Source organism: Cervus elaphus, chromosome 22 (genome assembly GCF_910594005.1).
Source record: "Cervus elaphus chromosome 22, mCerEla1.1, whole genome shotgun sequence".
NCBI classification, from domain to species: domain Eukaryota; kingdom Metazoa; phylum Chordata; class Mammalia; order Artiodactyla; family Cervidae; genus Cervus; species Cervus elaphus.
In genome coordinates, this window is record NC_057836.1 from 54,708,337 (window position 1) to 54,733,239 (window position 24,903).

General features: G+C 41.4%; 1 protein-coding gene across 2 annotated transcripts in view; it reads right to left on the minus strand.

Moving 5' to 3' along the window:
- Positions 1-1,673: 1,673 nt before the first annotated feature.
- Positions 1,674-24,903, minus strand: part of SLC17A8 (solute carrier family 17 member 8) — a 38,286-nt gene continuing 15,056 nt past the window's right edge. Inside the window, exons 4-12 of one of the 2 annotated variants that reach the window (XM_043881724.1) lie at positions 23,525-23,639; positions 22,013-22,100; positions 15,782-15,868; positions 15,047-15,186; positions 14,765-14,914; positions 13,673-13,805; positions 9,149-9,259; positions 3,548-3,675; positions 1,674-2,168 (exon numbers count right to left, since the gene is read on the minus strand). In XM_043881724.1, the coding sequence (XP_043737659.1) occupies positions 1,824-2,168; positions 3,548-3,675; positions 9,149-9,259; positions 13,673-13,805; positions 14,765-14,914; positions 15,047-15,186; positions 15,782-15,868; positions 22,013-22,100; positions 23,525-23,639 (1,297 nt within the window). In that variant the 3' untranslated portion in view covers positions 1,674-1,823. The remainder of the gene's footprint in view (positions 2,169-3,547; positions 3,676-9,148; positions 9,260-13,672; positions 13,806-14,764; positions 14,915-15,046; positions 15,187-15,781; positions 15,869-22,012; positions 22,101-23,524; positions 23,640-24,903) is intronic. The other variant, XM_043881725.1, reaches the window with a different exon arrangement.

Below are 24,903 nucleotides of genomic sequence, written 5' to 3' on the forward strand. Positions count from 1 at the left end.
ATATTTAGACAGTATCCATGTTATTGCCTTATGCAAAGTTAAGTTTTTCAACACTAACTATGGATCTGGTTGTCCCAGATGTCTACGTTCTAATATTTCACTGTTAAACTACTGCTATGTTATTGTGGTTTCCCTGAATATCATTCTGAGTAAGGTCATTAGGAATACTTCGATCATAATTTTGTATAATTGATCAAGCTTCCTAGTATCACCAGCCGTAATGGCTAAAGACACACATTTTTTTTTTTAAATAGAGGACTCTTCTAAGAGAATTTTACCTAATAAAATTCATAAACCAACTTCTTAAATTACTAAATGCCTTAAAGATTTACAAGTAATTTGGGACATTATTTAACCACATTCTTGACATTATGATGGGTTTAAATTATATTTTTTAGGTCACACTACACAGTTTGTAGGATCCTACTTCCCTGCAGTGGAATGGCAGAGTCCTAGCCACAGGATGCCAGGGAATTCCCCAAAGGGGTGAAATTTAGTTTACCTCTTCTCAGCCATTCTGACCATCAGATTCCTGGAACTTTGCTATTTTGCTTAGTTTTTCATTTTTCCTTTTCTTTTTTTTAAACCTATTTGAATCTCTCATATAGTCTGTGACTCTTGTTATTTAAAAAAATATATAAGAAAAGTACGAATTCATGTTATGAGCTTCCCTGGTGGCTCAGATGGTAAAGAGTCTGCCTGCAATGCAGGAGACCTGGGTTTGATCCCTGGGTAGGGAAGACCCCCCTGGAGAAGGAAATGGCAAACCCACTCCAGTATTCTTGCCTGGAAAATCCCATGGACTGGAGTTGCCTGGTAGGCTACAGTCCATGGGGTCATAAAGAGCTGGACATGACCAAGCAACTTTAACATTCATATGAATTCACAGACTCATTTGGCTCTCAGTTTACCTAGGACCCTAACGATCTTTGAATCCAGTCCCCCATATGATGTTTGAATGTTCTCTGCCGCATCAACCCAAATGTTTTCCATCCTCCATGCCTGCCAAAATAGGGAATTATCCACATGACAACGCACTCCATTTACAGTTTTCAGTATTAAAAATATCTCTTCTAACCTGAAGCAAAACCTTCTTCTCCAAAACTGACATGTGTTTTGGACTCCACCGATCTCAACACTTGGAGTAGGAAATGGCAACCCACTCCAGTATTCTTCTCTGGAAATCCCATGAACAGAGGAGCCTGAAGGGCTGAAGTCCACGGGGTTGCAAAGTCGGACAAGGCTGAGCACACATGCATGCACGCAATCTCAGCACTGCTTTTGGCAGGATGACCCTGGGCAAGTCCATCTTTTGTTGCTTTCTTTTCCTCATTGTAAAATAGGGATAAAAAATGTATGTCATGGGGTGTGGAGATTAAATGAGAATGTAATAAAGCATCTGGCACAATACAGGGCCTTTGAAAGCAGTGGCCTTTATGAGGAATAGGAAACCCACCTCTACATGGCTACTCTCAGAAATGTAGTAGCAGCTATTTTTTTCCTCTCCTCCAGGCCAAATATCCCCATTTCCTTCCATTTTTCTTTGAAAAACATGACATTTTGTCTCTTATTCTTCCAATCATTCCTTCCCGAATAGTTTTTTCTTTGAGAGAAGAATCAACTGCCAATCAAAAAACTTGCAGCCATACATTTTATGAACTTGGAGCAAGTTGTTTCCCTACTGCTGAGTAAATCTCTCCCTGCTCCCCCACATGCAACGTCCCTAGAGTTAACCCCCTGGCAAGCCAGCCTGTGGAGAAGACAATGGGTGTGGATACTTCCTGGTTCTAAAGTGAGGAGGAGCCGGAAGTGCCCCTGAGACATTAGGATGCCTCTGAGAAGCTTTCCCCTTCATTCTGGTAGGATGTCAGCTCTTCCTCGTTGACGGTCACTCCTCTCTGTCCTCTCCATTTCTTCCTCTGGACTTCACACTTCTGGGTGGTGGCTCCATATGACATCTTCTTTCTGGGACTTGCAAAACTCTCATGGTTGAGTTCTGTCTCCTCAGCTAATTCATCCTGGTCAATGATTCCACACTTCTCCTCAGAAAGGTTCTCGGGGTCTGCCCACTCCTGCTTCTCCCCAGAAGCAAAGACCCCATAGAAGATGACGCCACTGTAGTGCACCAAGGCAGCTATGAGGAACACATTCTGCCACTCCTCACGGGTCTGAACAAGGAAACGGTACCAGTTAACATTTTAACCAAAAACAGAAATTAACAGTATCTTCTGGAGTCCCCCACTGGGACAAAGGCACTTAGTCACCCCAAAGCAATGCTGTGCTTCTTGGGAAGACATGTGGCAGATGCATGCCCAGGACCCAAATGGAATTTGAGTATTTAAAAAAATCAAAGTTAAGACTACAGTGAATATGCATGTTTTTTAATTTAGAAAAATACTTTATAAAATAAACATCCTGTAAGATCCTTGCTGCACCATTTCACAGCTATCCTGAGTATACAAATGAGGTTAAATTAAATTTGCTTTAGGAACCCACCATTGTAAATATCAGAGGTCTCCTTCTTGCTTGCTTTGGATAAATGACAATTTAAGTCATGAAAGTGCTCAGTTTGGACTGCCAGTAGCTTATGTATAATCATATTTTCTGTGAAAATATATTGTATAAAAAATAATGGGAATTTGTGTTGAAAAAGTTCATAACAGAATTAATAATCATGTTACTAATCTTATCATCTCATGAACAGAGAGATAGTTTGGATCCTCTGCCTGTAAAGTCACCAGGGCCCACCTTCTTTTTTATCAAAAGATAAGAAGTGTTATCCCACACTTTCTTCTCTAAGAAACTAGGAGAATTTCTGAAGTTATATTTGTAATAGGCAATCCAACAACAAAGAAATAGTTGGGTAAAAATGCCATGGTATCAGACAATGTTTATTTGCAGAAGGCAGCATATCTAAGACCATTTCAAAGACAGAGATGAAGAAACCATGTGGCCTGTGGCTGAATTCTGGATGGATCTGGGATCCTAATGTACTACCCACCTTAGTCTAAATACACAAACGTTCAGTAACGACCTGCTGCCACACCTATGTAGGTTCTTAGGAAGGGTCATTAATGTCTTGTTTGTTTTCTTCATAATAAGGAAGTATAACTGCACTAATATTTTCATGCTGGAGCCTGCTAAGCAATAATTGGAAATGACTATAAAGTCTAATTACTTGGAATTATAAAACAACCTTGGGCAATTTATTTATCCTGAGTTGATTGCCTCAGTTTCTTTTTTGTGTCTTTAAACAATCTTTATGGTATTATCACTTCTTCTACACACACACACACACACACACACACACACACACACACACCTTCTATTTCTCAGTTTAAGAAACATAGAACCAAACATCAGTCAGTCCTGCTGCCATCAATAAATGATAATTTTTTAAAAGAAGAAGAAAAAAAAATAGGAGCTCAAGTGACTCAGCCAAGTCAAGGACATAGACATTCACACAGGCTGGGATCAGGCCTTGAGGTGTAGTGCAGTATTCCGGTCCCCTCATTGTATAACCCACAGCCCCAAAGGAAACCATTACCTTATGCTTGGTCATTGCACCCACAATAAGGGGACAGACCATTCCAGAGAGGGTTCCCACTCCATTTGAGATTCCCATGAGAATGCTGGCATAGCGAGGGGCAATGTCCAAGTGGTTGACATTGAAACCTACAGTGAAGCCAAACATCTCAAAATCAGACTCAGGAGCAGAATTCCAAACACATTTTGGAAAATATTTAGCTTTCCCCAACTCTCATCAACCTCTCTCCTCTACTAACAGATGCGTTTACCAAAAGGGCTGGCTTGAGGATTATCAGGCTGCCTCTGCTCATAGCAGAAAACCATGATGTGATTGATTAGTAATGGCTACCATGGGTTCTTCATGGGGAGAATTATGGCACCTCTACCTCCTAGGCTTGAAACCCCAAAATAACGGTGTTTGGGGCAGCACTGAGAAGCACAGCCTGGCTCCCGGGTATTCAGAGTGAGCGGTCACACAGTCACGTTGTCGCTGTGTAGTCCCTGAGTCGTGCTCGGCTCTTTGGCAACCCCTGGACTGTAGCCCTCCAGGCTCCTCTGACCATGGGATTTCCCAGGCAAGAATACAGGAGTGGGCTGCCGTTTCCTTCTCCAGGGATCTTCTCAACCCTGCACTGTGGGCAGATTCTTTACCACTGAGCCACCAGGGAAGCCCACACAATCACACACAGCGTGATTAAAACTAAATCTTGCTTCATAATATCCTCCTTCCTAGCTCTCAGCTCACTCCCAAAAGGCTACCACAAAAGGCTACCACTGCCTTAGTACCACACGGCATATTATAAAGGGCTCTTTTTGGATAAGAAAGATTTACACAAACATTTGCAGGAGCCTCTGCAATTTATAAAACACTTTCACATACATACTTGATTTGGAATTTGTCAATCTGGATTCGAATCTTATTCTTATCTCTTAAACAAGTCATCTTCAGGACTTTGTTTCCTCATCTCTATGTTGAGGGTCATATTACTCCTTAACTCATAAAGATGCTGTGAGATGAGGCTTAGGGGAAATATGTACACGAGAGCTCTTGGCAGACAGCTGAGCTCTAGTAACTATCTCGGTGCTGATATCAGCATTTGCTGCCACTGCAAAACACACCCATCTCTCTGGGGTCTTTTACGAGTAGGTAATGCTGCAAGGAGTGGTGAAATAAAGAATCACCAGTACCTCACTATTCTTCTGTCTTTCAGGAGAAAAGAATGAGTGGAATGAAGGAAGCGGGAAGGCAGGGGAAGGATAAGGCTTTGAAAGAGGAGGCATCGGGCACTGGGAACCAATTCTGCCAGTGTAGTCCACGGTTGCATTTCAGAGTCAGACCTTGGATCTGGCTGTTTAACTGAGATGCAAACCTGGACAAATGATTTAATCTTTCTGAATCTCAGCTTCTTCATCTATAAACTGGGATAATCATTCTTATAAAACTGTTGTAAGAATTAAGATAAATAATATATGTCAATTACATAGGTACAAAGAGGTGAAAGCCAACATCAGTTTCTTTACAGTACAACATCCATCTACCCTGTTTACTTTCCTGAGCTGGCAAAGTGTCTGGCACATAGTAGGTACTCAATATATAGTTGTTTAATTAATTACTAACTTGAACTCTGAAATTACAGCAGGGGGTTATAGGTTTTATTTACTCATATTTTTATTTTCCCTTGTCTTGCTTTTTAATTCTCTATTTTGTGCAAAGAACTAAAAATAGAATTTAAAAAAATTCTTTTTCTAATCCAGCCTATTGGCTGCTTGCTTTATTTCCTACCTCTGTTCAGAGAGAATTTTAAGAAAACCTTTCTGGAATAAACATACCTTATCTTTCAGATCAAAGTGGCAGAAAATCAGAATATAAAACAGCTGCAAGATTAATTAATCTTACTGTTGATTTGAATGTGATAAACACTTTATTAGAAAAGAACCCAGAGATAAGAAGCAATTAATATGATTGGCGAGTATTATATTCTGACACAAAGCCTAGACATCTGTGTTCAGCTGAAGATAATATGAAAAAAGCCATTTAGGTTTCTAGCTACACAATCCTGGGGTTTGGGGGAAAAATCACTGAGAAACTGAGATACTAATAGATATATATATATATATATTTTTTTTTTTTTTTGAAGCAGATACACAAAGCAAGTTACACACACGTTGAGAGAGTCTGTCTTCTCTACACAGGACATCTTCTAAAGCAGATATCACCCATTCTTCATATCTTTCTAATCTCACCTGTCTCAGCTCTCCTATTTATAATCAGTTCCTAAACTGAGCAAGTCTCCCTTGGCATCCCTATAAACTCCTTATAAAGTTGATATACCCCAGACCCTAAGGAATCATCCTCCCCATGACCATAGTCCCTCCCATAGTCTCACTGTTGGATCAGATAAACCTTTATTCCAATCCTAATCACTTAATTTACTTGAGTAAGTTAAGTCACCTCTCCAAGCCTCAGTGTCCTCACTAATAAAATGAACATAGCAATACCCTTCTCATCAGGCTGCTACAGGGATTAAATGAGTTCATACCTTAAAAGTGACCAGCGCGGTATAAATGCTGAAAAAAAAAATTTCTCTCCCTCTGATTGTCGCTTAAGTTGGCAATCTGGGAACAATATGGGCCTGAATATTTCAATATCTCTGTGGACAGGATATGAATCTCTTTTGCATTACAGGGCTATCAAAAGAAGATGTCCCTTAACATCCTGCTGGGAACAATTCATGACTGATCTATCCTTGCTACTCAAAGTGTAGACTACTGATCAGTGGCATCAGCTTCACTGGGGAGCCTGCTCGAAATATAGGCTCTCAGGCTCCACTCTACACTGGCTAAATCAGAATCAAACTTTTTGCAAGATCCTAAGGTGACTTGTATGCATCATTAAATTTTGAGAAGTATTGGGCTAGATTGAATAATAATTGAACCACCATAGTGAATATTTTTTAATTGTTTTATGCATCTGGTACTGGGACTAAGATCTTCAAAAGCTTTATTTCCACTAGAATGTAAACTTTATAAGGACAGAAACTTTTCTTTTTTTCACTGCAGTATCTGCTGCGCCAAGAACAGTATCTGACTCTTGGGAAGTGTGAAGGAATGAAAGAATGACCTCAGTTCACTGCAATCTCCCAACAGCCCTATGAAGTTGCCATTATATCTCTCCAGTCTCTAGATAAGGAAACTGAGGCTGAGGATTTAAATCACTCAGCATTTTTTATTTTTTTTTTTTGCCTTCTGTAAATAGTAAGTACTAAAGAGGGGCCTTACTCTTGCCTGGAAAATCCCATGGACAGAGGAGCCTGGTAGGCTGCAGTCCATGGGGTCGCGAAGAGTCAGACATGACTGAATGGCTTCACTTTCACTTTTCACTTTTATGCATTGGAGAAGGAAATGGCCAACCCACTCAGTGTTCTTGCCTGGAGAATCCCAGGGATGGGGTCGCATAGAGTTGGACACAACTGAAGTGACTTAGCAGTAGCAAAGAGGGGCCTTATACCCAGGTCTTTGCATCCCTAAACCCAAGTGGTTAGCTTCAAGCTACTTTAAGTGCAAACATTTTTTTCCAATTTAACTATTCATCAGCTCTATTTATAGTTGACCCTTGAACAAAGTGGGTTGGAGCGGCATGGTTACAGGCAGATTTTCTCTCAGTAGTAAGTACTACAGTATTGCAGGAGATGCAGGAGGCACGGGTTCAATCCCTGAGTCAGAAAGATCTCTAGGAGGAGGAAATAGCAACCCACTCCAGTATTCTTGTCTGGAAAATTCCATGGACAGAGGAGCTTGGTGGGGTACAGTTCACAGGGTCGCAAGAAGTCAGACACGACTGAGCAACTAAGCATGCAAGCACGCGTGCACAGCATCTGTGGTTGATTGAATCGTCAGATGCAAAATCGAGGATACAACAAAACCCAGGATGCAGAGGAATACTTTATACAGGAGGGCTTCCCTCGTAGTTCAGTTGGTAAAGAATCCGCCTGCAATGCAGGAAACCCTGGTTTGATTCCTGGGTTGGGAAGTTCCACTGGAGAAGGGATGGGCTACCCACCCCAGTATTTTGGGCTTCCCTTGTGGCTCAGCTGGTAAAGAATCCACCTGCAATGCAGGAGACCCGGGTTCAATCCCTGAGTTGGGAAGATTCTCTGGAGAAGGGAAAGGCTACCCACTCCGGTAGAGTCAGATTTTTGACTATGCGGGGTGGGGGATCAGCACCCATAACCTCCACATTGTTCAAGGGTCAGCTGTATTTTGATAAGACCAAGGCCCTGTTTTAAGAGTAGTTTTGACCAGAGGCTGGGTGCTCTTCTATTCTAGGATGTTATCACCCTGTTTGATCTTTAAGACAGTCCAGAATCATGGGAAAGAGCCCAGGCATGAAAACCAGGTAGGACTGCACCTTAGTTCTTCCTTTGTCCCCAGTTGTGTAACAATAGGAAAGTCCTTCATTTTCCTGAGCTTTAAGTTATTCCTCAGTAAAATAATGGTAATATCATTTGCTTCTCAATGTTGTCAGAGATGCAATACATGTCAAGTGTTCTGTTAAATGACAATTTTTGGTTTTACAATCTTTTTTAGAGATAGGAAAAAAAAACCCCTAAGTTTTACTTTTTCACCCAGTTTTGCACAGGGAACTTCTGAAGTCTGTAATATGCTAGCACCGTTACTTCTCATGCAGTAGCTGGTTTCTGCTCCTATAAAATGGGGAGACCAAAGGCCCTAGGGTAGCTATTAGAATTGCAGGGATTAATACACAGAGTGGGCTGTGAACAGCCCCCTGCACAGAGTTTGTGCCTGATCAATGTTAGCTCACATCATCATTACTATTCTTCTTAAGTCTTGCTGGCTTAGCAAGTCACATCACCTCTCTGGATCTGCATGTCCTTGTTTGGAAAATGAAAGCCATGGAGAAGACAGAAAACTAAAGAAAAATTCCACCCTTAAAACTTTCTGATTCTCTGTGTGTATGTGCATGTGCTCAGTCATGTCCAACTCTTTGCGACCTCATGGATTGTAGCCCACCAGGCTCCTCTGTCCTTGCAGTTCTCCAGGCAAGAATACTGGAGTGGGTTGCCATTTCCTCCTCCAAGTGACCTCCCCAACCCAGGGATTGAATCCACACTCCTGGCACCTTCTGCATTGGCAGACAGATTCTTTAACACTAATGCCACTTGGGAAGCCCTTCTGATTCTACAACTTTATGTCAAATGGCTACATCATTTGATTGTGAGTTAATGTTAGCAGTCCTCCTGTAGGAAGTGAGAATCAAAAAAGTCACAAGAGCCTCTGTTAGGTCAGATGGCCTGGTGCTAAAGTATGAAGGTGCCACTTTGCCCTGCAACACGCATTCTGCCCGTGCCCCAGAGAGGGCACCTGCCTGTTGTCATCCAAGATGAAGAAAGTAGTGATAATTCCAGCTTGGCTGGACTCCTAAGCCCAGTTCTCAGTGATATTCAAAATCATCCCCACTAGATGAAAATCTCTAGCTAGTGGCCTTGATCCTTGGGAATGGCCTGGCTGCCAAAGGTAGATGCTCAATATCCTTTCCTTCCTTTCTCCCAAGTCTTGCTGAATCTATGGAAAAGATTTGGAAACCCAAAGGGCACTTTACCTGAAATAGCAAAACCACTAAATCCTACAGCAAGCACCAGAAAGGAGATAGCCATCCCTTTGGTATGGGAAAAGCCAACCACGAGGAGCAATGTTGCCTCCATGCCAAAACCTGTGAAGGGAAACAGCAGGGGAAAACGTCATTTCCAAGTCAGTCAGCCCAAGTTCATGAATTTATCAAAAAGAATCTATTTTCACGGACCCAAGCTTTTAGTACACATATTCTGGCACAATATTTACAATCTTATAGAGATATTTCTTGACTACACAACTTTGCTAATATTACCCAGGTGTTCTGTGAGCTTTCCAACAATTTCCTGGTGTGCCTTGAACACTGAATAGTCCCAGGAGGTACAATGATGCCCATGGGATGAGGAATGTTTATTATCAGTTGTTCATGGGTAGTTCCCCCTGCCATTTTTAAGACCGTCAGTGATTCTCCATTGATTACACAAATGATGGTGTCTCACAGAAAATGAAACAAAAATAAAATTTTTAAATAAAATAGTAGTATTATTGCCAAAAGTGATTAGAAAGCAGTAGTGAATATCTGAAACAAAAAGCAGAGCCTCACCACCTGTAAGCATAAGGCAAAATTCTTCCTTTTCAGAAGTTTGCCAAGCTTTCAGGCCTCTTTATAATGCCATGAGATATTTGCACATAAAATACAGTGGGACGGAAATACTTTTTGCTCCTTTCATTCAAAATAAGTGAATCCAGCACAATAAAAAAGGGTAAGGAAATGATGAAGATCCTTCTCACCAGCACACAAAAACACACACAAGTTCAGTTGATAGCAGATAGAAAGATGATAGAAGTACTGTTTCCAGGGACAGGAAGTACCCTTGGAGGTAGAAGACAGTGAAATGATGCTTCATCCTAGAGACTATCTGCTGATTCCAGACATCGCTACACGATTGTCCCTTGAGTTACCTCAAAGATAACAGGCCCAAATCAAGTCTCTGTCCCCCATATTCACTCCAAAACAGACAAAAAACCACCACCACACTCTTTCTTCTTCTCTCAATTAATCTATCTGCCTGTGTTTAGAACCCAGACTTTATCAGACAGGCCTGCTGGGTTCAGATTCCATCTCAAAATCACTAAGGGTGTGATCTTGGACAAGCACTTCTTCTCTTAGATTCCTCATTCCTCCCTGCCAAAAACTCATAATACAACCTTGGAGCATTGGCAGATTAAATGAAATTGGGTATATAAGGTGTTGAGCATGATCGCCGGCCATTGACATGACTCAACAAATGGTAATTGAATGTTCAAAGCAGAAATCTCAGAATCAACTTGGACTTTTTCCTCTTCTTCAGTTTTCATATAGGAATCCATGACGTTGGCCTTAGAAATACCTGCTTTTCCTTCCCTGACCATTGTCTTAGTTCTGGACCCCACTACCTCTCACCCGGACAACTTCAAAAACCTCTTTATTTGTCTTCCCATCTCTTTTTCCTCTGATCCATTCTCTGGATCATTATTTTTCTAAACTACAAATCTGATTGGTTGCCCCTTTACTTAAAACGTTTGTCAGTGGTTCCATACTCTAAGTATAGAGTCTATAATAAATTCCTCCTGCTGTCCCGGTTTCAGTTTCTGCTACTCTTACCCACTGGCTCACCATCCGAAGCCCATGGGAAGCCCTCTACTGTCGCACACGTCTCTCCACCATTTCCTGATCACAACACTGTTTTGTGCCCGTACCGTATTTCCACAGACTGTTCCTTCACCTCAGTACTCTTCTCGTATCACTTACTTCTCATTTCTGGAGAAATCTTACTATTCTTTAAAGTCCAGTTCAAATACTGCTTTACTTAGGAAGCTGACAACCCTGCCACTCACCACCAGAGAAGCTGACATCTCCTTCTTCTTACTCATTTCATAGAACTTTTCAGCATTGCCCTGTAGTTTTTCATTTGTGTTTCTGCCTTCCCCAACAAAACTGTGATATTGTCCAGGGAAGGTACCATGGGTATAGTACAAAGCCTGGCAAGTATGTAGTGGGAACTTGATAATTAATGCAAAGGAAAGAAAGGAATATCAAGATTAAGTTGAAATACAAGCCAAGGCACTTTTTTGTAAACCTTAATAAGTTGCTTACCTTTCTGAATCCATTCTTCAAAACTATTATAGGAATAGGGCAAGCGTCAATGATTGTTTTAGATGGTCATCTAAAGAGAATCAGTGAAATCATGGGCACAGAGGTGCTTTTTAAACTGTGAGCTTCACAGACTCACTGATACAGAGAATAAATTAGTGGGATGTGGGGGGATGACACATGGGGGACCAGTGGGGGATGCCAGTGAGGGGATGGAGAGAGGGAGGGGCAGTATAGGGGTGGGGAGTGGGAGGTTCAAACTACTGGTGTAAGACAGGCTCAAGGATGTATTGTACAACACGAAGAATATAGCCACCATTTTATAACAATTCTAAATGGAGCAAAAGCTTCAAAAATTGTATTTATAAGTTTTTAAATTTTAATTAATCAATATTTTTTAAAACTGTGGACTTTATACCATTACTGGGCATCCATGTCCCATCACCTCATGGCAAATAGATGGGGAAACAATGGAAACAGTGACAGATTTTATTTCCTAAGGCTCCAAAATCACTGCATATGGTAACTGAAGCCATGGAATTTTGCTCCTTGGAAGAAAAGCTATGACAAAGCTAGACAGCATATTAAAAAACAGAGACATTTCCTTGCTGACAGAGGACTGTCTAGCCTAAGCTATGATTTTTCCAGTAGTCATGTATGGATGTGAAAGTTGGATCATAAAGAAAGCTGAGTACCAAAGAACTGTTGCTGTTGCTTTTGAACTGTGATGTCGGAGTCCCTTGGACGGCAAGATCAAGTCACTCAACCCTAAAGGGAATCAGTCCTGCATATTCATTGGAAGGACTGATGCTGAAGCTGAAGCTCCAATACTCTGGCCACCTGATGGGAAGAACTCACTCCTTAGAAAAGACCCTGATGCTGGGAGGGATTGGGGGCAGGAGGAGAAGGGGACGACAGAGGATGAGATGGCTGGATGGCATCACCAACTCAATGGACATGAGTCTGAGCAAGCTCCAGGAGTTGGTGATGGACAGGGAGGCCTGGCATGCCGCAGTCCATGGGGTTGCAGAGTCGGACACGACTGAGCGACTGAAGAGAACCATGCATCCTTGCTCAGTCACTCAGTCGTGTCCGACTCTTTGCAACCCCGTGGACTGCAGCCCTCCTTTGTCCATGGGGTTACCCCAGCAGGAATACGAGAGTGGGTTGCCACTTCTTCCTCGAGGGGATCTTCCTGACCTGGGGATCAAACCCATCCTTTTGCGTCTTCTGCACTGGCAGGCTATTTTTCCCTATATATAATTTAAATTGTTGAAACAAAATTAATGACAAGTAGTAATGGCATAAGGGCTTCCCAGCTGGCTCAGTGGTAAGGAATCAGCCTGCTGATGCAGGAGAAGTGGGTTCAGTCCTCGAGTCAGGAAGATCCCCTGGAGAAGGAAATGGCAACCCACTCCAGTATTCTTGCCTGGAAGATTCCATGGACAGAGGAGCCTGGCTGGCTATAGTCTAGGGAGTAGCAAAGAGTTGAACATGACTGAGTGCACACACACACACATACCATTGTATACTAACTATTTGTGTTTTGGAACTGGCCTGTCTTACATAACAAGGCACATGGTTCAAACTTCCCTTATCTTAACACTATCAAAAAAATGGAACCAGAAAGTTAATTCCCCCCAGATAATTAGAATAAAGACACTGTATGAAGAAAACCTATAAATGATACATTGATGCATCAATAAGAAAAAAAGATCTTTGCCAAATAGTAGACTTTCAAAGAAAGAAAAATCATTTAAGAGCATAAGTGACTCCTATCTACTGTGAAAATGCTAGGACTGTATGTTTCAGGAGCTGAAGGATAAAATTTAAACTTTATGGGTAATCAAGAGATCCTGGGAAGTGGGACTATACCAAGAGAAACAGAACTAGAATTGAAAGGTCTGAGAAATTTTTTTCATTTCATATTAAAACAACCTGAAGTTCACACAGGCAACCAATTCAGCCAGACTAGGATCTTTTTGCCTCAGTCACACTTTCCATCTTCTATGTTGTTCAGACACTCAGTCATGTCCGACTCTTTGAGACCCCATGAACAGCAGCATGCCAGGCTTCCCTGTCATATCTTTTTAAAAAATATCTCTTTTTTGGCCACATGACCGAAAAAGTGCCCCACATCTTAGTGCACCCACCAGGGATTGAACCCAGGCCCTTGTCAGTGAGAGCACAGAGTTCTAACCGCTGGAGCGCCAAGGAATTCCCAAACTGTCATATCTCAGGTTGCACAATGACAGGCTGAATGACCTCTAGGCAGGGGTGTGATGGACACTCAAGTATCAGCTAGGGGATGGACTTAAGGGCCTTCTCAGTGCTTAGACATAACCTCAATAATATGGTTTGCAATTCAGTTTCATCTCATTCTATAGAAGCTGCTTAAGCCACCTATGAAATCCACAGTACCTCCGCAGTTCATGATTTTTCTGACAGCAGTTGTGGTCAAAATTTTTCTGCTTCTTAAATAATCAGCCAATTGTCCTCCAATAGGCACAATGATCGTCATAACCATGTGTGGGACTGCTGACAAGAGACCCACCTGGAATGAAAAGAAACAGTGAGCTGTTTTTAGCTACTTCTGAGAGATGTACTTCTTTAACACCCTCACCATCTCCACTGAACCCCTCACCCTCACCACCAAATTTAATCATCTAATTATATAGGACCGAGACAGGCCTGAATTTTGTAATGAATAAACAACGAATGAGTGAACAACTTTAAGAATAGACCCACTCGTCTCCTCTAGGAAGCTCCTTGAGATGGGTAGGTCTGTTCTTAAAATCGTTCACAGAGGCCCCAGTACCCAGAGGGTGTTTAACTACTTGGCACATGGCAGTTAGACTCTTGGCACAGAGTGAGTACCCCCTGATGGCAGCCACTACTGGCTGGGCTGGCTCTTCCATAGTCACTTCTGACAGTGCCTGTAGCTATGCAGATATCTACCTCTGCTAGGCCTCTGTTCTTTATCCTGTGGGAAGGAGACTTAATACTTTTAGGATGACAGCTTATGTTTTACCATCCACACTCTTCATACCTGAAACACAGGCAACCTAATAGCAATGGTTGGGGACATTGAAAAAGGTTCTTTCTAAACCATAAAGTACTGGTCATTAGTGCTATGACTGTGATCTGCAAAATGAGCTTTAAGGTTCTTACTGCTCCTCCCCGAATAATTTATAGGAAAAAAAAAAAAAAAACTTGCACCCTTAAATCTTTTGATCCTTGCCTAATATGCAGTTCTTGAGTCAGCTTCAGAAACACTTTGAGAATGGGAAGAACATAAATCTTTAAAAGCAGCTTAATACAGCTCTGATCCTTACTAAGAAGAAATTAAATAGCTATGTTTATTGTGCATAGAATGCATAACTTGTCTATCCTCCAGGGTATTAGGTGTCACAGAAGTGTTAGGAATTTTGATCAGTAATGTAATTATTTTATCAAGCAAAGATTTTTGCAGTAGAAGCAAGAGATTTAAAGTTCAAGAATCTGTATGTTTACCTTACTTATTGCAAATCCAAAGACCTCTTCAAAGTAAGCAGGCTGACTTATTAACAGCAAATAAAATGTCCAGCTTCTGCAAAAATTGGCCACAATGATTGCATACACTGGCAATGACGTGAAAAATCTTTTCCATGGTGTATTAAATTTCTAGAAAGTGGAAATACCGTGAGATTTTTAGTGAATATACTGACAGATTATTTTTCTTATGAGGCTAACACAATCACTGAAAGAAATACTCATAAAAAGGGGGCAAGTCTTCATCTCTGCCTCTCTACTTACACTGAGACTAACCAAGTTGGCTCCTTCTCCTATGCTTGTCTCTATATAGGTCCTCTCCTCCTGGGATATTGTTGGGTGAGCTGCTGGACACTCATAGGCCTGCAACAGCCAAAACACGTACCAAATAATCCCCAAAATACCTGCAGTTGAAAAACAAAAGGCTTGATGATATCATCTCGTTTTCTTCCATCTCTAAATTTGTCAAATTTCAAAGTATTCTCAAATGGCACCATATTCAGCTAGTAGAAAGCATTTGGTTGATTTTTCCTGGCATTATGTTATTAACTGGTATTTAAAGAAAGATTATGTTCTGCTCATTAAGAAATTCAACTTTTATATACACATTAAATGAATCATCGTTAGACAAGTATTCCATTCATGTGATAAACTTGTCTTAGTAATCCCTATTTTCACACAGTAAACTCTTAAGCCAACCCCATTAGATAGTCAAAGGCCATATCTATCAATTACCCATGTGTGTGTGTGTTCAGTCACTTCAGTCCTGTCCAACTCTTTGTGACCCTATGGATTGTAGCCCACCAGGCTCCCCTGTCCATGGGATTCTCCAGGCAAGAATATTGAAGTGGGTTGCCATTCCCTCCTCCAGGGGATCTTCCCAACTCAGGGATCAGACCTGCATTTCCTGCATCTCCTGCATTGGCAGGGGATTCTGTACCACCGAGCCACCTGGGAAGCCCAGTTATTCATGGGAACTGATGAAATCAAATCACTCACCATAAATATAAAAGACAGAGGCCCATCCAATGTACTGGACCAACACCCCAGCCAGCGGCATGGCAATCACTGCTCCTGCATAGGAACCTAGAACAAAAAAAGTCGAAGGAAACTTACCAGTCATCAGGCAAGCCCATCCAACCCTTTAGAGTTCAGCAGTCAACCTGAAGACTGCAATCTTCAGGTTGCTCAGTGTGAAGCAATCACACCGAGTGGGAGTGAGGATGCCTCTGTGCAGAGGAGCTGGCCAACTCCCACCTTGCCTAAAAACAGGCCTCCAGGAGAGAAAGGTCTCCAGGATACTCTTTAACTTCATCCGGACCCCATGGAAGGGTTAGACAGAGATGGCTCAGGCACCTCGATTTGGAATAACAAGAAAATGGAATGAAAAAAAATGAGAAAAATGTGACAACTCTGAAAAATTCAGTCAGGCACAATATTGGGTGCTGAAGACAGAAAGTGAAGGAACAGGGACTTCCCTAGTGGTCCAGTGGTTAAGACTCCGTGCTTCCACTGCAGGGGGCATGGGTTCAATCCCGAATCAGGAAACGAACATCCCACATGCTCGGGGTACAGCCAATAAGTAAATAAATAGCCAGAACATTAAAAACAAAGAAAGAAAGTGAAGGCATTTATGTAACTATCTCTCAGGGTTCACAATTCAGAAGGATATCACCTAAGTCTTTACTTAAAAAAATTTTTTTTCTCCCAGTTTTATTGAGATATAATTATATTGATATATAATTCACCTAGGCCTTTAAATGAGGAACTTCAAACTATGAAAGGATCATGCTTTTTAGCGTCTCAAAATTTTTTTTTTTTAACACCAGAAAACTGTTAAATTTCAGAATGGCAGGATGACCAGGATAGCTACTGTCTTCATCCACCTCCTAAATGGGTACATTTTTAGTTTCTTACTTTGAAATACCTAACTTTGTAAATACTTACCTGTGTGTGGATGTTTATCTTGTCTAGACAAGATAACAAGGGCTAGAGGCAGTGACCTCACCTCCACTATCTCCGGCAGCTCTATGATATCTGGTGGAGAGACACGGGCCCTGCGAACTCCCAATAAATATTAACTGAATCAAAAAAATTACTATATGAAATTCCCTCTGGGTATGAGTGGAAAGAATTCTTGCTTCACCACAAGTGAGCAGCAAAAAGGAATGCTGTATCCCATAACCCAGTGCTAAGGAAGATCTTCAGGAAACGAGAACTTGAAGAGCTTCCAGACAAAGAAATTAAATCCCATGTTTCCAAGTTGGGCCCAGCTGGCTATGAAAGGCCTGACCTGGAATCCTGGATCTGAACATCAGGACCCCTGAGGAAGTCTCTCAACTCCTCCAAATCATTTTCTTCAGATGGAAGTGAAATCTCTGTCTTACCAGGTTGTTTGAGGAGCAAATAACTTATTACATGAAGGTGCTCTAATTAAGTGTTACATAAACGCCAACTAACATAGTGGTTGTCACGTCTGCTTTACACACAGAAGGTCCTGGGTTCGAGTCCCAATGGAGCCAAGCCAAGAAGGCTGCTTTTTAGAGCTTCCCAGGTGGCGCTAGTAGTAAAAGAATCTGCCTGCAATGCGAGAGACCTGGGTTTGATCCCTGGGTCAGGAAGATCCCTTGGAGAACAAAATGGCAACCACTCCTGTATTCTTGCCTGGAGAACCCCATAGACAGAGGAGCCTGCTGAGTTGCAGTCCATGGGGTCACAAAGAGTCGGACACGACTGAGCAGCTAACACTTTCACTTTCAAACACCAACTGGGCTTCCCTGGTGACTCAGGTGCTAAAGAGTCCGCCTGCAATGCCGGAGACCTGGGTTCAATCCCTGGGTCAGGAAGATCCCCTGGAGAAAGGAATGGCAATCTACTTCAGTATTCTTGCCTGGAGAATTCCATGGACAGAGGCTGGTGGGCTACAGTCCACGGGGTTGCAAACAGTCAGACACGACTGAGGGACTAACACTTGCACTTTCAAACATCAACTATTTATGCTGCTATTGTGTACAGAAAGAAAGAGCACTTCTAATTTTTTAACCTCAGACTTCCTCAGACCGATAAGGCAAAGGTTCCAGGACACATCATCTATAAAGAAGTGCTACAGATCTGACTCCTCTGTGAGTGTGGAGAAGGTGGTCTCCTTTCCTGGAGCAAATACCCTGGGAGTGGGAGGTGGGAGCTCCAGTTTAGATGATGCAAATGGGGAGGGTCAGGGGATAACCATCTATTAATATAAGGTGCCTTGAGTGCTTTCTGTGTGATTTCTAGTATTGTGCCGAGGACTCTGGATTCCTGATTTTATTTAACCTTTTTTTTTTTTCAACCTGGTAACATTGGTACTGGTGTCATCCCCATTTTACAAGAATGCTTGGGATGGGAGGTAAATTTCCTGAGGTCACATGGGTGTGAGTGACCAGAATCTAGGTCTGCAGGAATCCAAAGCCTTTAACCTTAACTGTGTAAGAATTCAGTCCTGCTTCTTCCATTCAACAATAGCCAATAATTCCTCATAGCAAGTAGCATTCTTCCACTGAGGACATTTTACAGCCTGAAATTGTCCTTTCCTGTTTTTTAGACAACTCTTCCTCATCCTTCCAAACGTGGCTGAATGTGATCTCCTATCACATCCACAAGTCCTGAGCATACCCCAGTAGGGCTCTCCACCCATGTTGCCCTAACTGCACCTTGACCCTCTGTGTGGGCACCACGGAGGAAGAGGAGGGTGCTTATTGAATGGCATCAGCAGAGAGGAGTAGCTGACCTAGGGATAAGAGAGTCCCCAGTGCTGTCCTTACTTTCCATGAGAGTTTATATCTTTTTTTCCCCTCCCTGAGCATCAGTCTCCTCTACTATAAAACAGTGGAGTTAGAAAAAGAATTCAGATTTGTGGCTATCAGAGGCAGGGGTGGGTAGACGGGAAATCACATGAAGGCAATCAAAAAGTACAAATTGCCAGGTATAAGTAAGTACTAGGGGTGTATCATACAACATAATAAAGATAACTAACACTGATATATGTTGTAAATGAAAGTTGGTAAGACAGTAAATCCTAAGAGTTCTCATCACAAGGAAAAAAGACTTTTTGCCTGTTTCTTTGATGTTGTATCTGTGTGCGATGATGACATTCACTAAACCTATTGTGACAAATATTTCATGATGTATGTAAGTCAGATCATTACATTGAACACCTGAAATGTAAACAGTACTGTATGTCTCTTCCATCTCAATAAAACTAGGGGCAAACAAAACCAGAAAGCTATGTCTTTGAATAAAGCCAGTTTTATTTCTTAAAAAATTAAAATTAATCAAAAAAATAAAACAATGAATGTGACTAGATGTTTTCTAAAGACTCTTCCAACTGCAATATTTTTTAAGTGTAAGAATCATTTATCCCCAAGCCTGGGTTTACTTCTAATGACATTTTCGCTGTGCTCTTCTTTGAAACCAAGGCCACACCTTAGCTGGGAAATACAATAAAGCCTGTGACCTTGATCAGGTAACTTTCCTTGAGAGTCAAATCATTTCTTAAATTAGCCATTTTAGGGCTATAAAAACACTAAGAATGGGGAGTGGCTGCTAGTTGTTCTTGTTTGCTGGCAAATCAAAATAAAAGGCCTTATAAGTAAATTTTCTGAAGAAAATAGGTCAAGGTCAGCTGGGGCAGAATCTTACATTCTTCTAGAGTTGGTATAAGATCAGTAGGGGAGGTGGAGTTGATCTTGAACTGCAAGTAAAAGGACAAAAATGGTTCCTAAGGATGGGGGAGACTAAAGATGTAAAGGCATCTCAGCTGTGCGTGCATTTCCAAATGAGACACAAAATAGGCACATGGGTGAGTGTTTCACACCAAATTCCCTGGGATCCTTTATTACTACTATCGCTGCTACTGCCGCTGCTGCTGCTGACACTACCACTACTTGTGCAGGTAAAGAAGAGAAAGTGAAAGTGTTAGTCACCCAGTTGTGTTCAACTCTTTGTGACCCCATGAACCGTAGCCCACCACGCTCCTCTGTCCATGGGATTCTCCAGGCAAGAATACTGGAGTGGGTTGCCATTTCCTTCTCCAGGGGATTTTCCCGACCCAGGGATCGAACACAAGTCCCTGCATTGCAGGCAGATTCTTTAATGTCTGAGCTATCAGGGAAGCCCCAAAGAAGAAGAGGGAAAAATAAATAAATATATTTAGAGAAGTAAAGCTTCCTCCTCAGTTAAAATGTACAGGTTAGCTTGTGTTAGGAGAGAGATGCTAGCTTGAAAATCTAAGCAGACCTAAATTCTGATCCTAATTCTGTGTGGGCCCATTGTTAACTTTTGTGGCCTAAGTCACTTTTGTCTTCTTGGGCCTCTTCCCCCATTAAAAAAAATATTTGAAAATATTGGTGGCAGCGCATGCTATTCTTGTTCAAATATTGATGGGTACCTAGTAGAGTCTTCTGAACACTGATTACTCTCAGAGATTCATAGAGGGGCCAGTCCCAAAGGCATGGCTTCAAATGAGGCAACCTTAACAAGGTGAAATTTGGAGACCCAGGAGTTAAAGTCACATCAGTACTTAAGGGCTATTAATTTGCTTTGGGGTAATGGATGATGTCCTCTTCATTTTTTTTTTTTTTTTCTGGAAGATAATAGCAAAAGTTGATTAAATGGTCTCTGTGACAAATCACTGCAGATGGTGACTGCAGCCATGAAATTAAAAGACGCTTGCTCCTTGGAAGAAAAGCTACGACCAACCTGTGAAAAAGTGAAAAGTCGCTCAGTCGTGTCCGACTCTTTGCGACCCCATGGACTGGGGCCTACCAGGCTCCTCCGTCCATGGAATTTTCCAGGCAAGAGTACTGGAGTGGGTTGCCATTTCCTTCTCCAGGAGATCTTCCCGACCCAGGGATTGAACCTGGGTCTCCCGCATTGTAGGCTTTACTGCTTTACCGTCTGAGCCATCAGGGAAGTCTCATGACCAATCTAGACAGCATATTAAAAGGCAGAGACATTACTTTACCAACAAAGGTCTGTCTAGTCAAAGTTATGGTTTTTCCAGTAGTCATGTATGGATGTGAGAGGTGGACTATATGGAAAGCTAAGTGCTGAAATATTGATGCTTTTGAACTGTGGTGTTGGAGAAGACTCTTGAGAGTCCCTTGAACTGCAAGGAGATCCAACCAGTCCAACCTAAAGGAGATCAGTCCTGAATATTCATTGGAAGGACTGATGCTGAAGCTGAAACTCCAATACTTTGGCCACCTGATGCAAAGAACTGACTCATTTGAAAAGACCCTGATGCTGGGAAAGATTGAAGTTGGGAGGAAAAGGGGACGACAGAGGATGAGATGGTTGGATGGCATCACCGATGTGATGGACATGAGGTTGAGTAGGCTCCGGATGTTGGTGATGGGAGGACATGGACAGGGAGGCCTGGTGTGCTGCAATCCATGGGGTTGCAAAGAATCAGACATGACTGAGCGACTGAACTGAACTGAACTGATGATAGTGTGTACAAAGTAGTGTGTGGTGTGGAAAGCTCTGTATCAAGAATCCAATGTTTTAGCTCTTGCTCCGTTCTTTGGTAGCTATGTGATCTTGAGCAAGTCACTGGACTTCTGCTTTAATTCAATGAAATGAGATTTTAAATTTTAGTTTTAATTTCTCCATTTGTAAAAAGAAGAGGACTGGGGCCTTGACTATTCTACATCTTCTACTTTCAACTTTGGGAAATATATGTTGGCTAATCCTACAACCACTTCCAATGACTTTTTTCTTACTTTTCTCTATTAAAGATGTTAGAAAAGCTAGGCACTGGCTTTCCCAGCTTTCTCTGCAGTTAGTAAAGCCTATGACACAGTTAGGATCAAGCAAATAAAAATGGAAGCCTGCTAGGGGAATTGGGAAGGCTTTTTCTTTCCTGATGAAAGGAATAGAGTTGGTTAGGACACCCATCCCTTCTTCTTTCTGCCTTTAAGGTGGACTTAATGCCTGGAATTGTGGTAGCCATTTTGCAAACATGAGGAATATGCATGAAGGCAAAAAGTTATCACTCTAAAGATAGTGGAGTAGAAAGTCAGAACATGCACAGGCCCTGGATAGATTACAGGCCAGCAGAATCAACACTAGCAACCAACCATTCACCTTTGGACTTTTGTTATGTGAAAAAATTAATTCTATTTAGCAGGGTCTTCATCTAAAGCCGAAAGCATTCCTATATGAAACTTACTATTATTCCAATACACTCACCACAAAAGGAGGTTGTAGCCAGTCTGCTTCTCTCCAGAGGTGGTGCCCACTTACTCCACATCCCGTGACATGCTGGGTATGTCACACCCTGGCAAAACAGTTCAAAATGGATGATTTGATTTGACTCCAGTTTCTTTTTGTGTTTAAAACTTGGACTTTGCCTCTCTAACATTACAATACAAAAGCCCAACTTATAGAAACTAAATAACATGTGTCAGTTATTTTGACTCACAGCACAGATGCTAAAATTCAAATACTAGTTCAAATGTAAGCAAGGTGGGGAATGGGGGAGGGGGTCTTCATATTTCATATTATTATTTAATATCAGTGTGGAAGTGGATTTCCACAATCAGCTGACCCATCCTCTCATTTAAAGATATGGAACCTGAGGCTGCCAGCCATCAGGTGACTAGGTTCTAGTCTTCAGGGCTGCTAATATCATGTTCTTTCTCCTGTGTTAGTATTTTCCAAAGTGTGGTATATGTCCCTCCAGTGGGATAAGAATTGGATTTCAAGTACTAAAACAACCTACATTTTTTATTATCATTGTTTCATATATATTCTAATATGCTTTAGAAAAATATAACTAGCACATTAAACCCATGATATCAAAAATATTGTTGCTTATGAGGAGGTTCTATTTGGTTTTGTTTTTAAGTAAACTGATCAGGGAAAAACTCTAGGCAAGCAACAATATGAATCACAGTGTGAATACGACAAAAGTGACAACGATTAGAGGCAAATGACTGAGTTTGGGAAGCATTTCTCTACATCAGGCAGGAGCAGATTATGGCCTGATGTGGCCCACACTCTGTTTTTCTCCAGCCCTCAAGCAAAGAATGGTTTTTAAATGTTTAAGTGACCAGGAAATTTTTTTTTTAAAGAATTGCATTTCTTGGCATGTAAAAATCATATGAAATAAAAAATATCAGTGTCCAAAATGTTTCACTGTAAAGTAGCCATGCCCACACGTTTACATATATTTCTGGCTGCTTTTGTAAACAATGGCAGAGTTGAGAAGTTGCAACAGACCACAGTATGGCCAGCAGAGTACAAAATATTTACCTTCTGGTTCTATATTACGCTACCCACTTCATCAAGTTAAATCTCTGTGTAAGACTACACCCCTGGAAATTTACAGACTTAGTAATAAATCCACTTAAATTGTTTTAGTGGAAAGAGCCCTGGTTATGTGAACTGAAGGCTTTGGGCTTCAGTTTCAAAATTTATTAAGCGGAAGTGGTTGGATTAAATTACCTCTAAGATCACTCCTGGCTCATCTGAAATTCTGCACTCTGTGAAATGATCCTTCATTGTGTATAAATTTGGAATCACACATGGAATTTTAATTAAAGTATTCATAATTATAATCATAACCAGAAAGTTCAGACAGCCTGACAAGGTGGGAGATAGGAAAACTGCTAAAGGAGGTTTTCTTCAAAAATTAAAATTTCTAAAGGATCATGTTGTCTCCAACAATATTCAAAATTTGTTAAGAAAAGAGTCTCTTACCTCCACTAAACCTTGTAAAATCCTGACACCCATGACACAGCCGTAATGCGCTCTGGCTGCAGATGGAATGAGCATGTTCAAGGTCGATGTTAGGAAGATGGCAGCTCCAAAGACCCTGAGGGACCAAAACACTGTGTTACTGGGCAGGCCCCACCGTGGATGTGGCGCATTAGTTAAACATCAGGAACAAACCTACCTGTTCATGGAAGATCACTGCATAAATTAATAGAGAAATAGATGTGTTAGGGTCTGGTGTGTGCCTTGCTAGGTTGTCGGGCTGCTTTGATTCCCAAGCTCCAGTCCTTGGGCCAATGATGGGAAGGTTTGGGGCAGTACAGAGGTGTCCTGCCTAGATAAGATCCAGAAGCTGGAGACTGACTGGCACGAGGTAAACCTACTGGAGACCCACCATTGTTCTCAATTCTACCTGAATGATCCATTCTGACTACCACCTCATGACTTCTGCACATTTGGGTTGTATCTCCTGCTTCCCAGTTCTGCCCTCATGTTAGCCGATGGGGATACAAGCTCTCTGAGAAGCGTGCTGCGTCCTGGGACCAGACCGGGCACCTGTCTCAGCCCCCCAGCTTTCTGCCAAGTACCGTGTGTCTCCTCTTTGCCTGGACAGGAGTGTCCCAGGGAAAGAGAGCGGGCATCATTTTATTTCTTTCTCACACATGCTAATGATGCTTCAGATTTTTTTTATTCTGGGAAATCTCATTATATGCTATTTCTTTTTAGGGCAGAAGTGTGAATAGTGACTTCAAAGACCATAGGAACCAGTATTTTATCACTTTTTAAGAAGAATACAACAGGCAAGTGACAATAAATAAAGGACACAAATTAGATAAGAACATAAGTAAAATATGAGTCATGCTCATAGAAATAACTTTACATATGGATATGACTTTCAGACTTTTTTCCTTGATCCATAAAACAAAATAAATTTTATATTGCAACCAAACACACTTATACACACAAATGTAACCAAAACAATTTCCAAAATTTGATTCTAAAATGTGCAATGAGCTAAGATATTTTCTATTCTATTTGATTATCTTTCCTTCTATTTCTTTCTCTTTTTAGAAAATAGATATTGGTAAATCACTATTGATTTATTACCATCTAATGAGTTCTGTTTTTAGAGTTTGAAAAATACTGCTTTATAAAATGTACACTTCACAAAATCCATATATGTTAAGTCAATTACAATTAGAAATGACCTGGAAATAATTAGTACACTTCTAGTACACTCCTTTTCTAGTACATATACATATTATATATCTCCCAAGTGGCCATCACCTTTTGCTTAAATACCTTTAGTAACAGAGAACTACTACTCCTTGAGGCAGCTCATTTTTCTTGGACCTACTTTTACT